The sequence below is a fragment of the Chiloscyllium plagiosum genome, chromosome 2, assembly GCF_004010195.1.
Source record: "Chiloscyllium plagiosum isolate BGI_BamShark_2017 chromosome 2, ASM401019v2, whole genome shotgun sequence".
In the NCBI taxonomy this organism is placed as follows: domain Eukaryota; kingdom Metazoa; phylum Chordata; class Chondrichthyes; order Orectolobiformes; family Hemiscylliidae; genus Chiloscyllium; species Chiloscyllium plagiosum.
Window position 1 is genome coordinate 75,875,387 of NC_057711.1, and position 15,553 is coordinate 75,890,939.

General features: G+C 40.8%; 2 protein-coding genes across 6 annotated transcripts in view; one reads left to right on the forward strand and one right to left on the reverse strand.

Moving 5' to 3' along the window:
• The window catches only part of LOC122561012 (nicotinamide riboside kinase 1-like), a 49,429-nt gene extending 40,409 nt beyond the window's left edge, over positions 1-9,020 (reverse strand). The window contains exons 1-2 of one of the 2 annotated variants that reach the window (XM_043712283.1): positions 8,923-9,020; positions 5,712-5,803 (exon numbers count right to left, since the gene is read on the reverse strand). In XM_043712283.1, coding sequence (XP_043568218.1) covers positions 5,712-5,714 — 3 coding nt within the window. In that variant the 5' untranslated portion in view covers positions 5,715-5,803; positions 8,923-9,020. Of the gene's footprint in view, positions 1-5,711; positions 5,804-6,976; positions 6,996-8,922 lie in introns of those variants that run through there. The other variant, XM_043712292.1, reaches the window with a different exon arrangement.
• Positions 9,021-9,123: 103 nt separating this feature from the next.
• Positions 9,124-15,553, forward strand: part of ostf1 (osteoclast stimulating factor 1) — an 87,194-nt gene continuing 80,764 nt past the window's right edge. For all 4 annotated transcript variants that reach the window (XM_043712317.1, XM_043712308.1, XM_043712302.1 and 1 more), the window contains exon 1: positions 9,124-9,330. In XM_043712317.1, coding sequence (XP_043568252.1) covers positions 9,297-9,330 — 34 coding nt within the window. In that variant the 5' untranslated portion in view covers positions 9,124-9,296. The remainder of the gene's footprint in view (positions 9,331-15,553) is intronic.

Sequence of the window (15,553 nt, forward strand, 5' to 3'; positions counted from 1 at the left end):
GGAAGGCGGAAAGGGGTGAGGAGGGAAATATATCCCTGGAGGTGGGGTCTTTTTGGAGGTGGCGGAAATGTCGGCGGATGATTTGGTTTATGCGAAGGTTTGTAGGGTGGAAGGTGAGCACTAGGGGCGTTCTGTCCTTGTTAGGGTTGGAGGGGTGGGGTCTGAGGGCAGAGGTGCAGGATGTGGACGAGATGCGTTGGAGGGCATCTTTAACCACGTGGGAAGCGAAATTGCGGTCTCTAAAGAAGGAGGCCATCTGGTGTGTTCTTATCTTCTGTCGTTTTACTGGTGATCAAGAGTCAACTAATGGAGCACTAATTAGATGGGTTGGATTTGTCCTGGCTTTTGTGTACAAGATTTGGCTGGGCAATAATTCACTTGTCGTGTACATATATATCAATGTTGGAGAAGAACTGGAGCAGCTTGGCTAGGGGTGTGGCAAGTTCTGGAACACTTCAATGTCTTCAATACAGTTGCTGGAATGTTGTCAGAATCCACAGCTTTTGCAGTAGCCAGTGTCTACAACTGTTTCTTGATATCACATGGAGTGAGCCGAATTGGCCAAAGGCTGGCAACAATGATGCTATGGACCTCTAGAAGAGGCAAAGATTGATCATCCAGTTGGGCTGCTGGCTGAAGACTGTGGTGCATTCTTCAGCCTCATCATTTACTGGCTGCCCCCAACATTGAGGATGGAACTTATTATGCAAGCTCCTTCTCCACTGAGTTGTTTAATTGTCCACCAGCTTTTACAACTGGATGTAACAGGACAATGGAGGTCAAATCTGATGCCCTGGTTGTGGGATTGCTGAGTACTATTACTTGCTGCTTATGTTGTTTGGTGCACAAGTTATCTGATTTTGTAGCTTCACCAGGGTGACACCTCAATTTTAGACATGCCCTCCTGCATTCTTCACTGAACCGGGCTTGAACCCTGGCTTGACGATAATGCTAGAGTGCAGGATATGCTGGGCCATGAGGTTCAGAATGTGTTGGATTCTGATTCTCTTGCTGTTGATGACCTATGACATTTTACGAATGCTAGACCTGTTCAAAGTCTATTCCATTTAGTGCAATGAAAGTGCGACACAACTCAATATAAGGAATTCTCAAATTGAAGGCAGGACATGGTCTCCATAAGGACTATGCAGTGGTCACATTTAGCAATAATATAATGGACAAATGCATTTGTGGCAGACAGATTAGTGAGGATAAGGTCAAGTACGTCTTGCTTTCCAGTTGGTTCTCTCACCACCTGCTGCAGTCCTAATCCAGCAGCAATGTACTTTAGCACTCAGCCAGCTCAATCAGTAGTGCTGCTGCTGAGCAACTCTAGATGGTGGACACTGAAACATCCCATCCGGAATTCATTCTGTAGACTTGCCATCCTCAGTGCCCCCTAAGTGACATTCTGCTTCCGGTAAGATAGAGGTAGAGTAGAAAGCTCCAGCCGGAGCTCGTCCACTCTTCCCATTCTTTGTCTTTTTCTTTTTTTAATCTTCCTCTTTGCTTCCCTTCTGTTCTGTCTTCTTGGACTTAAGACACCCAACCCTGGCCTCCACCTCCGAACCGATGTTGGTGGTACAAAGCAGGGACTGCAGTGACAAATGGCCTGAAGTGGAGTCACCAGTGGCCCTAAGCGAAGTCGGGGCGGCAGCCCCAGTGTGGGAGCTGGGGCACCAGCCAAGTGCGGACCATGACAGCAGCCAGGGGTCAGACCATTTGGAGGCCTCTGTACAGGTCTCCTCCTCTTCGAGAGAGACTTGTCTTTTTAACTTTGCTTCTTGTTTTTATGATTATACTGTGTATAGCTGTAATATAACTTTTATTTTCGTAATTTCTCAATTAGAGAGTCATAGAGTCATACAGATATACAACATGGAAACAGACCCATTGGTCCAATTCGTTCATGTCAATGAGATGTCTCGAATAAATCTATTTCCATTTGCCAGCAGTTGGCCCATATCCATCTACACCCTTCCTATTCATATATCCATCCAGATGCCTTTTAAATGTTGTAATTGTCCCAGCCTCCTTCACTTCCTCTGCCAGCTCATTCCATACATGCAAAACCTGCCCCTTACGCCCCTTTTAAATCTTTCCTCTCTTACCTTAAACCCACCTCTAATTTTCGACCCCCCCAGGGAAAAGAACTTGTCTATTTACCCAATCCATGCCCCCTCATGATTTTATAAACCTCTGTAAGGTCATCCCTCAGCCTCTGAAACTCCAGGAAAAATAGCCACAGCCTATTCAGCATCTACCTTGAGCTCAAACCCTCTAACGCTGGTAACATCCTTGTAAATCTTTTCTGAACGCTTTTGTAACAGGGAGACCAGAATTGCAAGCAGTATTCCAACTGTGGCCTAACCAACGTCCTGTACAGCTGCAATATGACATCCCAAGTTCCGAAATTCAATGCAATAAAGGCATGCATACCAAACGCCTTCCTCACTATCCTATCTAGCTGTGACTCCAGTTTCAAGGAACGATATACCTGCACTCCAAGGTTTCTTTGCATTGAAATAAATGCAGTTCAATTTATTAGGTCCTACCTTGTCCCTGCCTGCCCTGACTGTTTGACTGGCGTCTGTTCTCAACTGTACCAGTCTCAGATTGATCTCTTTCCTCATATCTCCCTGGGTTCTCGACCCCCCACCACCACCCCCGCCACCTTACTAGTTTAAATCCTCCCGAGCAACTCTAGCAAATCTACCTGTCAGTATATTAGTCCCCTTCCAATTCAGGTGCAATCCATCCTTCTTGTACAGGTCACTTCTACCCCAAAAGAGATTCCAATGATCCAAAAATGTGAATCCTTCTCCCATACACCAGCTCCTCAGCCATGCAGTCATCTGCTCTATCTTCCTATTCCTGCCCTCACTAGCTCATAGCACCGGGAGTAATCCAGATATTACTACTCTCAAGGACCGCCTTCTTAAATTCCTGCCTAACTCTCTGTAATCACCCTTCAGCATCTCAACCCTTTCCCTTCCTATGTTGTTGGTTCCAATGTGGACAATGACCTTTTGCTGGCCCCTTTCCCCATGAGTACATTCTGCACCCTCTCTGAGACATCCCTGATCCTGGCACCAGGGAAACAACACACCATTCTGATTTTTCGCTGCTGGCCATAGAAACGTTTGTCTGTACCTCGGACTACAGAATCCCCTAACACAATCGATCTCTTGGAACCCGACGTACCCCTCATTGCTTTAGAGCCAGTCTCAATACCACAAACTTGGCTGTTCGTGCTACGTTCCCCTGAGAATCCATGACCCCCTACATTTTCCAAAACAGCATACTTGTTTGAAATGGGTATAGCCACAGAAAGCTCCTGCACTAGCTACCTACTTCTCTTACCTTTCCTGGAGTTAATCCATCTATGTGACTGTGTCTGAGACTTTCCCACCTTCCTATAACTGTCATCCATCACATACTGTTGCTGTTGCAAATTCCTTTTTGCTTCTAACTGTCTCTCCAATCAATCCATTCGATCTAATAATATTCACAACAAACAGCATTGATTGCAGATATAATCCACAGTAACCCTTAAACACTCTTTAAACTCCCACATCTGACAAGAAGTGCATATCACTGTACTAAAGGCCATTTTTGCTCCTTCACAATCTACAAACCCAGAAAATAACACCGTCTTATTCCTCTACAAAACACTGCCCCAGGTTAAATTAATAGTTACAGCTTATATTTAAGTTTAATCAAGAGACATATCTCAAAAATATATAATCAAGAAAGAACCCACTCTACTCTACTGTAGACTTTCTGTAGGTCCCACTTTAAAAAAAAAAATACACTTATCTGCTTCTGGGCTGTGAACTTCACCCAAACAGTTCCTCCAAGATCAGTTGTGAATTTTACAGTGTTAATTTTCCCAGACGCACTCCAATGTCCAACAATACATGAATTCAAACAGCAAAGGCAGTAATTGTGCAGGTTCCCTGGAGGAACTTTTTTTTGAACTCCTGCCTAACCTCCTCCATTCTCTCCTCAGAACCTTGTACTTTTCCTTTCCTATGTCATTAGTTCCAATGTGTACAACAAACTCCTGCTGATCCCTCTCCCCTTTGAGAATATTCTGCATCCTTTCTGACATATCCTTGATCCTGGCTCCAGGGAGGCAACATATCATTCTGATGTCTCGCTGTCGGCCACAGAAATATCTGTCTGTGCCTCTTACCAGACAGTCCCTTATCAAAATCGATCGCTTGGAACCTGGTATACCCCTCATTACATGAGAGCCAGTCTCAGTACCAGAAACCTGGCTGTTAGTGTCACACTCCCCGAGAGTCAATCACTACCTACACTTTCTAAAACAGCATACTTTTTGGGAATAGCCACAGGACACACCTGCACTACCTGCCTCCATTCCCTACCCTTCCTGGAGGTAACCCATCTACCTGGCTGTAGCTTCAGTTTATCTCCCTCCCTGCAACTATCATATCCCCACCTCCTGTAAATTCCTCATTGCCTCTAACTGCCGGTCCAACCAATCTATGCAATATGATAGGATTCACATCCAAACATACTTCCTGCAGACCTAATCATCAGTAAACTCTTCCAGAAAGTTGAAATAAAAATAGAAAATTCTAGAAATCCTGAGCAGGTCAGGCAGGATTTATTTGACATACTTTGTGCATTTACAAACATGCAATAAAAGAACTACTTTCCATTGTGTACCATCTTGGCTTGATTCCATCCAGCAATTTACTACAATTTACTTTAAAGCTACCAGAGCTTTCCCAATCCTTGGTACACCATGTTTCTCTTTACTAATACTAAACCTGATTATCATCCGCCAGTCAAGTTAGATTAAACTATCCCTAAAACATGAACAATCCAACCCATGGGGACATTAGTTCTGACTTGTTTGAGGTGCAACTGTCCAGCCTGTACAGTACCTCATCCCTGAAAACTGATCCAATATTCTTGTTACGAAACGTGTTCTCCTGCAAGATCTAATTAGCCAAACACGCATCTATTCTAACCTCTTATTTTTATCCTCGCTAGAGTGTGAATGAAGATAAATCTGGAAATTGCCATCTCTAATGTCTTGCTTAATTATTCTTTTTCCTTCCTCCCAAAGGTGAAGCTGCAGAAGTTCCATTCCACTTTCTGCTGATGTCATTGGTACGGAAATGAGAACTGTCAGCTGTTCAGCCTCCTCTTTCAAAATTCCCTATATTCCCAAAATTCCCAAATCTCATCTGCACCTGCAGAAAAGCATGTCAGTTCTCCTAACTACAAAATTCCCAATCACCATTGCTCTTCCAATTTTTCCCTTCTCCATGTGCAGCTCAGCCACTGGATGGTGCCATGGGTCTGATTGTACTCTCGAAAGGAACCCTCTCGAACTGAATACTGGTTAGTGAGTCTTTTGAGGTCTACTACAATATCTGCTTGATCCTTTTCATCTGTATGGCTGTGTCCCATTACCTCTCTGCCTGCACATTTTTAATTTGTGACTAACTCCCAAAATGCTATCATGATGTCACAGTCGTCCCAACTACTTCTCAACCTCTGAAAATTGAAACTTGGATGCCAACACTTCCTAAACATGGTTATCAAGGACTAATGAAATGTCCTGGATTTCCCACATTGTGCATAAGCATTCCATATGCTTAAAGCTGCCACTCTATGTATTAAGCTATAAACTTATAAACACATTGAAGACTGAAAGAAAAAAAACTCACCATTTATTCAACAGCTTCTTTTTCTCTGCAATTTCATTTTGAAGTTCTATCTCTCTCCTTTGTGTTTCTGCTGTTTTAGTTCTTGACAAACTCTAAAAATATGAAACACATAAATGTTTAGTATGCTGACAATTTATAAACCTGCCATAAAAGTCTCAGAAACAAAAACGGAAGTTGCTGGAAAAGCTCAGCAGGTCTGGTAGCATCTGTGACCTTTCCTCAGAACTGGATCCAAAAAGTTAACTTTAATTTCTCTTCACTGATACTGGTGAGCTTTTTTAGCAACTTCTGTTTTTGTTTCTGATTTACAGCATCCACAATTCTTTTTGGTTTTTATTTCATAAAAATCTCAGGTTCTACTGCATTTGTAGCATTTACATCGTGTTTTAATATCTGCGATGTGTAATTTGCTTTTGCTATTATTTTCATATCTCTACTCTGTTCCTGCTCTTTTGTGAGCAATACTTCAAAAAGTACTGCACTGGCTATAAAGATCTTTGGGGTATCCAGAGGGTGTAAAGGGCTCTGTTTAAATGCAAGTACTTCTTCACATTTTAAGATTTAATCTCTACTCCCTTTAAAATCATAAACACTTAAAATTACCTTAAATTGTTTAGGGGAAGATCTTACATAACTTCTTCAGGAATTGTTTAAATTTATTTATCTTTGACTGCTTTCCCATTATCATCCCTTTATGCTCAACTGCGAGAACAGATTCTGAATACCACTCTCCTTTCTTTACCGTGAACCTTATTCTGAACAATACTGTAACAGTTGAGCCATTGAGCATCATGCAGAATCAGTGTTCCTTATCTCCAAGCAACAAAATGCCAAAATACGAATTTTAATCCTCAGTTGCGAAGAAGAGTCATGTTGACTTGAAATGTTGACTTTGTGTCTTTCTCCACAGATCTGGGAGTTTCTCCAGCACTTTCTACTATTGTTTCAGATCCCCAATATCTGCAATTCTTTGATTTTGTTTGCTAATTTATTCACTTTGACCAGATGTCTTGTACACAAAGCAGAGGGAACACAGGACCACTCACCCTCAACATCACAACAGAGTTAAACCTCTGAACAGTCACTTGAAGGAGACCAGAATTCAATCTCACTCAGTTTTAAATTAATTCACCAAGTGAGACATTATAAATGTATAGCTCCTAATTCAACAACCCATCAAATTAGCAAATCTGACATCAGCACACAAGTCTCCTTTATTACAGAGGGCATGTAAATTAGAAGCTTGCCCATCACTATTAACTCACCAATTAATAAACTGCTGAGCCTGTCAGAGTCAACTGCAAGCATTTTCTCACTGCTCACGTCATTCATTGGTCATTAGACTGGAAAACATTTGGGAATGCTTTATACCCGGTAAATTGATGCAGCTCAAAGATGGAAGAAATGGCTTAGCACCAAAATCGCGGTTGTGTGTAACAGCAGAGTCTGCTGGAGGTGCCAACATCTGTGTATTTTAAAGTTCATTTCACCATTGTTTTGAACTACTATGAGAAATAAATCAACCCTAAGAAAGAAAAGAGGGATTGAAAGGCCTTTCTATAGGTGGATATGACCTACTTCCTGTTCATGATATAACCTCCCTCCCACATGACATCCTGTTTTCAAAGTCTTTTAACATCCCTTAATGTTTTCTTAGCTTGCCAAGAGCAAAACTTCCAATTTTCTATCACCAAAAATATAGAAAACCAGTTGTATGTGAATAATGAAAAAAATTAGCATGAGATGTGTCTCAAAAATAATTTAATGTTCTTGTATCACCCAAGGATGAAAACCTAATCGTGTATTTCTCAAAGTGTAATCATTTTGATATTTTATTTAGCCTTGAAATATCTTTGACAGTAGCATACCTCATCATTGTACTTGTCAAATACATCAAAATGAACATTTTGCCTTGTTTGACTACAGAGCTAATCAAGCTTCACAAATGTTTTATTTCTTTTGTAGCTGTGACATCCTCTTTCTGTCATCACCTGGTATGATTAACTGGGATAAGACTAACACTCCTTCAACAGAGGTGCTGCTTTAAAGTTGCTAAAAAAACACACATTTCATGAGGACTGGTTTAATGAAAGTTGGCTTTCTTCAACTCAAATGTTTTAGTGGTATCAAAATAAGCTTTAGTGGTATCAAAGTATTCAAGTAATTTTGTGATGCATGTTGATGAACTTCTTTCAGATTTGAGAGATATATTACTAATGAGGTGAAAATCAAATTTATGATTGAATTCAGGCTTCTGGGGCTTTTAAATAGATTGACTTAGACATTAAGTGGCATAAGTTATTCACAACTAACACCAGAGTGTAGATCACTCGTGGTCAGCACTCTTGCGCGGGGAACAAGAGTATATCCACGACAACCATTCTAACATGTCAAATCGTGGGATATAGCTGTAGCTTACTAAAAATCCACCTACTTACCAAGGCAAATTGAATATACTCCCTCATAAATTTATTCCAATGTGGATTGTTCCATTCTTTTGCTGGCATACCTGTTCAGTAAATGCAACTAGTGCTTCAGATAGAACTTTATTTTTTCCTCCATTGAGGATTTTTTCTGCAAAGCTAGTGTCCGGGCTCTCAACCTTGCTTGTCTCATTACGTACACTTCTGCCCTCACCACTTCCCCATCTTAGAAACCTCCAGTTCTTGTTTTGAACTCCACTCCACTAGTATTCCACATTGATTAGGTCAGCCGTTGCCATAGTTAATTAATATGCTAAGATGCCACTGAACACACGGTCCCTTCTCCTCCAGCACTGTGAAGAGCTCTCTCACTGTTTGTTAGGCTGGTTCACGCTGTAAACCCATCCTTACTGCCCACGCTAACTCCCACGAAATACAACGCCTGCCTTTCAACTCGCCCCTTCCTATCATCCAGAGCGTCAGAACCACATCCTTGAAGCTCAACAACGAGTTAATTTCGCGTCTTTCAGTTAATAGACTACATTGTTCTTCTCCTCATACTCTGTGTTTTATAAGTTCGAGAACAATTCACTGTGGGAAAGGTGACTCCTCTCCAGGCAACTGGTGAGCGGCCTCGACAGCAGGAGCTCTACTACCCCAGCTCCCCCAACCCAAACTTTATAATACAAACATGGGAGCACTCAGCAGATCACGGAAAGGTTCAAAACAAAAAAAAAATCCGTTATTTTTTCGGGTCACTGACTTTTCTTCAGCGGCGAACCATTTACCTGTTTCATCTAAATCTCCCATTGCGCCGGTGACGTCGACTCACACATTTTGGGAAGGGGGAGGGATGAGAATCCCGGGGACTGACGTCACTACGTACGACGGGGATCGTGGGATGCGTTTGGTGACATCATAACACACGACGTGAAAGGCGGGACCCGTCTCGTTACATCAACAGCACGTAGCAAGGGTGGGGATTCCGCTCGTGACGTCGTTCCGCTCGGCGTAATGGGCGGGGCGTCTATGTCCGTACTTCCTGGTTCCACCCCGCGCTTGAGACTTCCTCAATCCGGTGTAGTATTTGAGGAGATCCTGTGGTAGGAGTGACCTTAGACTTTGTTTAAGTTGAAAAAGTTACACATTAATTGCCGCAATAATGTCGAAACCGCCGCCTAAACCGGCCAAGCCAGGTAAGGTGTCGTTTTCCTACAGGTTTAAAGAACTTGAATGCCAAATTGATTGACTTGGGTCTTTTTTCCTCCCAGAGAAGTTGATGCCACATCTCCCCGGAGTACACTTCGTTATAGCTGTCATTATTATATCTCTGACTCGAATTTTCAACGCAGTCCAATCCACTTTTCATCACTCGTGGTTTTCAATTACAATTCTCCATGTGCTTGATTCTTGCTTCGTTTAATCGTTTTCCAGTTAGACAATATTTTGGTACTTTGCTGCGCCATAAATGTGAAGGTTTTCGTTTGCGGGTAAGTTTCCTTTCCTTCCCCTCCTCTTGGTTTGAAAGCAGCTCCGTTCCATGGGTGGGGTGTAGGAGCAGCCGCCCTTGTGATTGACAATTTCGCAGCTCCATTCTGGCTAAAATGAATACTGTAAATATTTAATATCTTCCAGGTTATGTTTATTTGTGGTGTCAAGTTGTGACCTCGTGTTAATATAAAAACAGCCGTCTTCCAAGGTCTGGTGGTTAAATGGTTCTGTAACATATTTTTTCAAACGCCAGTTTGTCATTCTTTGTGCATGCACAACTCGCATTTGTGGGTTACCACTAACAATCATAATTGAGGTTTTTTTCCAAATATGACTTAAAGCATTAATTAAACTAAATTTTATGTTATTTACTTGTGCTGTGAAGAAGCTTGTGCAACAACCAAAAGGGGTTTATTTACTTGGGAGATACAATTAGACTGATTGTCTGGTGCCAACAGGAAATTTAACAATTCGATAATAGCAGAATTTTACTACCCAAACCAATTCTTGAAATATAAACAGTTTGTTTGCTTTAGGCCTGTATTAGCTGTTCAATATCCCTAGAGCCTCTCCATTAGACTGATCAAATGCATGCTTTATTTAATATCCTGGCAAACAAAACTGAGGAGTGAGTGAGGACTGCAGATGTTGGAGATCAGAGTTGAAGAGTGTGGTACTGGAAAAGCACACCTGGTCAGGCAGCCTGAGGTGCAGGACATTCAACATTTTGGGCATAGGCCTTTCATCAGGAGTGAGGCTTGAGCAAAAGTGTGACCCTGAGATGTAGTAGTATGATCTCTATTCATTGGGTACCTTGCATTTTATGTGAGCCCAAATTCAGTTCTTCTGATGGAGCATGCTGATAAGCTCTCCAATGAGTCATTGACACCCTTTTAGATGAATAAACAGGCTTATTGTATAAAATTAATTAACAATGCAATTTTCATAAAATTTGTTTTGTACTGTAGTATCGAAACTAATAGATTCAGCATACTTTGAAATGGATTCTCCTCACTTTACTATATATGCCATATATCATCTTGTTTTTACTACCAGATAGAACTACTGCTTAATTATATCTCACCACTGTCCCTCCAACCGGCATAGCTTGAGAGTAATAGCATTTAACTTCTGTTGCCTGTTTTGTCTAAGATTCATTCTAACAATGAATGGAAGTCATTCTAAAATTACATGTCAATTTCTTCAAATATTCGCTATTAAAACAAACATTTGTCTTGAAATATATTCTTTTAACCATTCTTGAAGGGATGGAGTGAGCGGCAATGGGCCCCTGCATCCTTTGACTATGCAATTAAGTGGCATCTGACAAGTTTAAAGATTTTTGGACATGCAATGTAAATTACCACATTCGCTCTGAATAGTAATATATGCAGTTCATTAACTTTCTCACTAGCTTTACTTGTGAGAAAACTAAAAATAGTTGACGATTGATATTTCTTTTAAATCCACAACCCAGTGCCAGTCCCTCTGTTTGCTCATAGTAATGGCAATTCATTCCTAACATACAACCAAAGCCTGTATTTGGATATTGCCTTTACTTTAGTGAAACATCCCGAGACACATAATAGGATTGTTTATTGAACAGACTCTGAAACTGAGCCACAGAAGCTAATGCAAGGACAGTTGACCAACAGCTTGCCCAAAGAGTTTTGAAGCAGAAAGGAAAGGTGGCAGATGAGAGGAAGAAATTCTAACACTTGGGGCTGGATTAATTGAAGATATGGCCACCAGTGATGGAATAATTTCAAACAAAAGTACCAAACAGAATTGCATGAGTGCAGATAACTTGGAATCTTGAGAATTAAAGGAAGCCATAGAGAGAACATTTCCCATCTTTTTTTTTAAAATGGACAATATCAATTGGATGGTAGTGGAATGGGAAGATAAGAAATGTTCTGTCTGAAATAAAACATATGGCAGAGTGTTTCGCTGTGGTGATCCTTGTGGAGAAGGTGATCTGCTTCAGTAACTTAATTAGCAGCTGGCCACCTAGACAATGTAAACCTTCAATATTCATGTTTCAGTAAGTTGATCTGTTCTGAGCGAGACATTATGGACTACATCTAAGCTGTTATTCCCGCCAGGGAGAGTCAATGATGCAGAGCTTCAAGTTGATGTGTCTTTGGGCAAAATATGAAAGCTCTGTTTTCGAGAAGAGCACATCCAAAGTAGCTTTCCTCTTCTGAAAAAAAGGCTGTTTTCTTTGAGGACCAGGGATTTTCATTGTAACTATTAATTAAAAACAGTCTTTTAGATACTGGAACTAAGGAAATGTCTGTTTTTCAATAGCTATGAATTTTTAAGTATTACTCAGGTGAAAGGCTAGTGGGTGGTTGTCAAACTGTCAAAACAACCAAGTATTTGACCTTGTGCTATTCATGTTACGTGTTAAATCAATGGCACAAAAGCATGTACATCAGCAATGATCAGGGATGGAAATAATGCTTTTGATAAGATGTGTGGCTTTTTAAACTTGCAAGTGTAAAATAATTAACTTTGCATATGATGAACTATAGCCTTACATGAATAGAACTAATTTAATAAAATGTCTAAGGCGCATCACAGGAGGGTTGCAAAATGTAATGTGCACTGGGCCATAAGATTAGGTCTGGTGACCAAAAGCTTGGTCAGGCATGAATTGAGCCAATTGGGAATGTATTGGAATATTCCTGTGTAGAAGTAACAACAAAGCTATGAATGAGAGTTTAGTACCAGATGAGCTGAGACATTGGGGTAAGTGGGTGATGTAGAGATGAATTAGTGGTCCTAGTGACTGTGTTTATATGTTGGAAGCTCAACATTACAAACTGGACACCAAACTAAAGGGGACTAAGGGTTCAAGGAGCAAATTTGCATTTGGAATGATATGCAGCATTTGTTGCTAGTTTAAGAATGGCAAACTGTAAAACGTTAACAGTAGGTACATGAAGGTAATGAAACTTGCCATTCAAGAGACCTAGGATGTTAATTCAATTTTTGTACAACCTGCCTAAGCATTGTAAAGCTTAACCGGTTGGATTTTTGAGAATAGGATCTTGGTATGGGTGCTTAAGGATTTGCAATATGTTCCTAGTGAAAGGCGTGTATGTTTAAGGAGTTGGATGGACTGCTAATCTAATCGTTTGCTTTGTGTGACCTCACTTCCACTTAGGCACCTGAATTCATGTTAAAACCAATATCCTCTTTTGCTCTGATCATTGCCCTGGTATAGGTCTTCTCTCTCTAACTCAAGGGGAGGAGATTTGAACAGCTATGGTGAACAACTAATTTAGCTATTTACCACAATATCTGATTGATTAAACCAATGGTTCCCAACTTGTTCAGTATCAAGGCACACTTCAAAGAAATGAATAATTCCATGACACCCACTTTTTTTTCAGCTGAATTGATTGTTTATCAATGTCAGCATTTACTTGCATTTGCTTTGGTTACAGTCTTACTAGAGACTGCATACTGCGATTTATCCATTCCTTCTTAGACTCTGTTCTAAGACTCGCAACAGTGGCTTAACTATAAGAGTTCCATAAATAATCACCCTTAAAATCCATGCTAACGTAGGAACATATCCAGGCAGGTCAGTTCAGTTGTCATTCAATAATGTGTGTCTCTTCACTTTGCGTGTGCAGTTCTTTCTCATCTCAAGAATACAATACTCTATCATACCACATGCTGAGACTGGATATTAGGTCCTGCACATGTGCAAACAGACTGGAAAACAAATGAATTTCCAATTTTGTATGCATATATAGTGTTGAATCTTTAGTCTGCCCTAACGTTTATCATCATGATCATGAGCTCAACAGCCTGTTTCCGCTTTTCCTCAATCCTTTGATACCTTTAGCATCCAGTGCTATATCCAACCCATCCTCAATCATACCATGTTTTGGCCTCTACTGTTTTGTTGGTGAATTCTGAAATCTCTTCACTAAGTGAAGATATGTCACCACATCCTGAGACTTTGACCTCTACTTCTGGACTCCCTGTTATTAGGAATGACGCATGGAGTTCAATTTAGATAAATGTGAGATGCTGCATTTCGGAAAGGCAAATCTGGGCAGGACTCATCTACCTTGATGGTAAGGTCCGCGAGTCTGTTGCCGAACAAAGACACTTTGATAGGTTTAGTTACTTCGTAGATGGGATAGTGAAGAAGGTGTTCAGTATGCTTGCCTTTTCTTTTTTTTGGGTCATTGCATTGAGTGTAGGAGTTGGGAGGGCATATTGAGGCTGTGCAGGACATTGGTTAGGCCACTTTTCGAATATTGTGTGCAATCCTGGTCTCTGCTGTAGGAAGGATGTTGTGAAACTTGAAAACCTTCATAAAAGATTGACAAGGATGTTGTCAGGGTTGGAGGATTTGAGCTATAGGGAGAGGCTGAATAGGCTGGGGCTGTTTTTCCCTGAATCATCAGAAGCTGAGCAGTGACCTTTATAGAGGTTTATAAAATCATGAGGGGCATGGATAGGATGAATCCCCCTGGGTTGGGGAGTCCAGAACTAGAGGGCATTGGTTTCAGGTGATGGAGAAAGATTTTAAAAGGGATGAAAGGGGCAAGTTTTTCATGCAGAGGGTGGTGCATGTATGGAATGAGCTGCTAGAGGAAGTGGTGGAGGCTGGTACAATTCGAACATTTAAAAGGCATCTGTATCAATTTCTGAATAGGAAGGGTTCAGAGGGATATGGGCCAAATGCTGGCAAACGGGACTCAATTAGGTTAAAATGTCTAGTTGGCATGGACGAGTTTGTTTCCGTTCTGTATTTCTCTGACTCCGACTCTAAATGCAAGAAATTAATTTATACCTTTTACAATATCATCTTAGAATGCTGTAACAATTTTCATACTTTGCTGAAATCCTGCTATAACATATCTTCCATCATTTGATCTTTCCACTGTCCTTACTTTGTCTGATATCCAGTCCTGGAGAGTAAAAACATTCTTAACAAGACATTGAGAGGGCCAAAGCTGATATCTTCTGTTCCTTGATCAATTTCATTCCTTGACCCCACACCACTGAGGTTCAGTCAAATGTTTGTCAAACAAACTTGGCATATTTCATCCCAACATAAGCTTCCACCTGATAGCCTCTCTTCACTAAGACCATCAATTTCCATTTCTCTAATGGTGGCCAACTACCCCACTATACATTCGCTCATCTGAAACCTTCATGCATGTTTTTGTTAGCATAGTCAAGTCTCCATTAACTTCAGATCATCCAAAATGAAGTCTTTGGATTGGATCATTCAGAAGTTCCACGCTGTTGGTATTGTTATTGAAATGAGAATACTCCAATTGGTGGAGTAATGACAAATCAAAGAAATAGTGAAATGAATAATGGCTTTATGATGAAGGAAACCATTTTTATTTCATCCGTGTTGTTACGGTAGTGGTATATGCTCTTCTGCATTGCTTTTATCAATGTGATTCAGATTGGGGTTTTACCAAGTGAGTCAGGCTGAAAGAGGGAAATATCTCAGGTTGTGAAGGTGATACTTAGTTGATTATGTTATTGCTGAACTGAATCAACTCATGGTGAATGTGTCTGAATATTGATTCATGTACCAGACTGGTAGGAGAGATGATCTAGGATACTTGAACATGGCACAGGCCTCTTTCTCACTAATGCTAGTGTAACGTGTGTGTTAGTTTATTCCTTCTGGTTTCCTGGAAGTATGTATGAAATGCAGACTACACAGGTTCAGTCACTGAACCCGGTTGTGGGATGTGTCGTACAATTGATCCCAATCCATAACACTTTGACAGTATGGGTTGCTGCCTAGTAATGGTGTTTAAAATTTAGAAGATCTCATCTGCCCTTGTCCTTGGGAAATTTATGCTTCTTAGAAATATTTTAAGACATTTATTTGCTCAGAACAGATGGTGTCGTTTTGGAAGAACATTTTTAAAT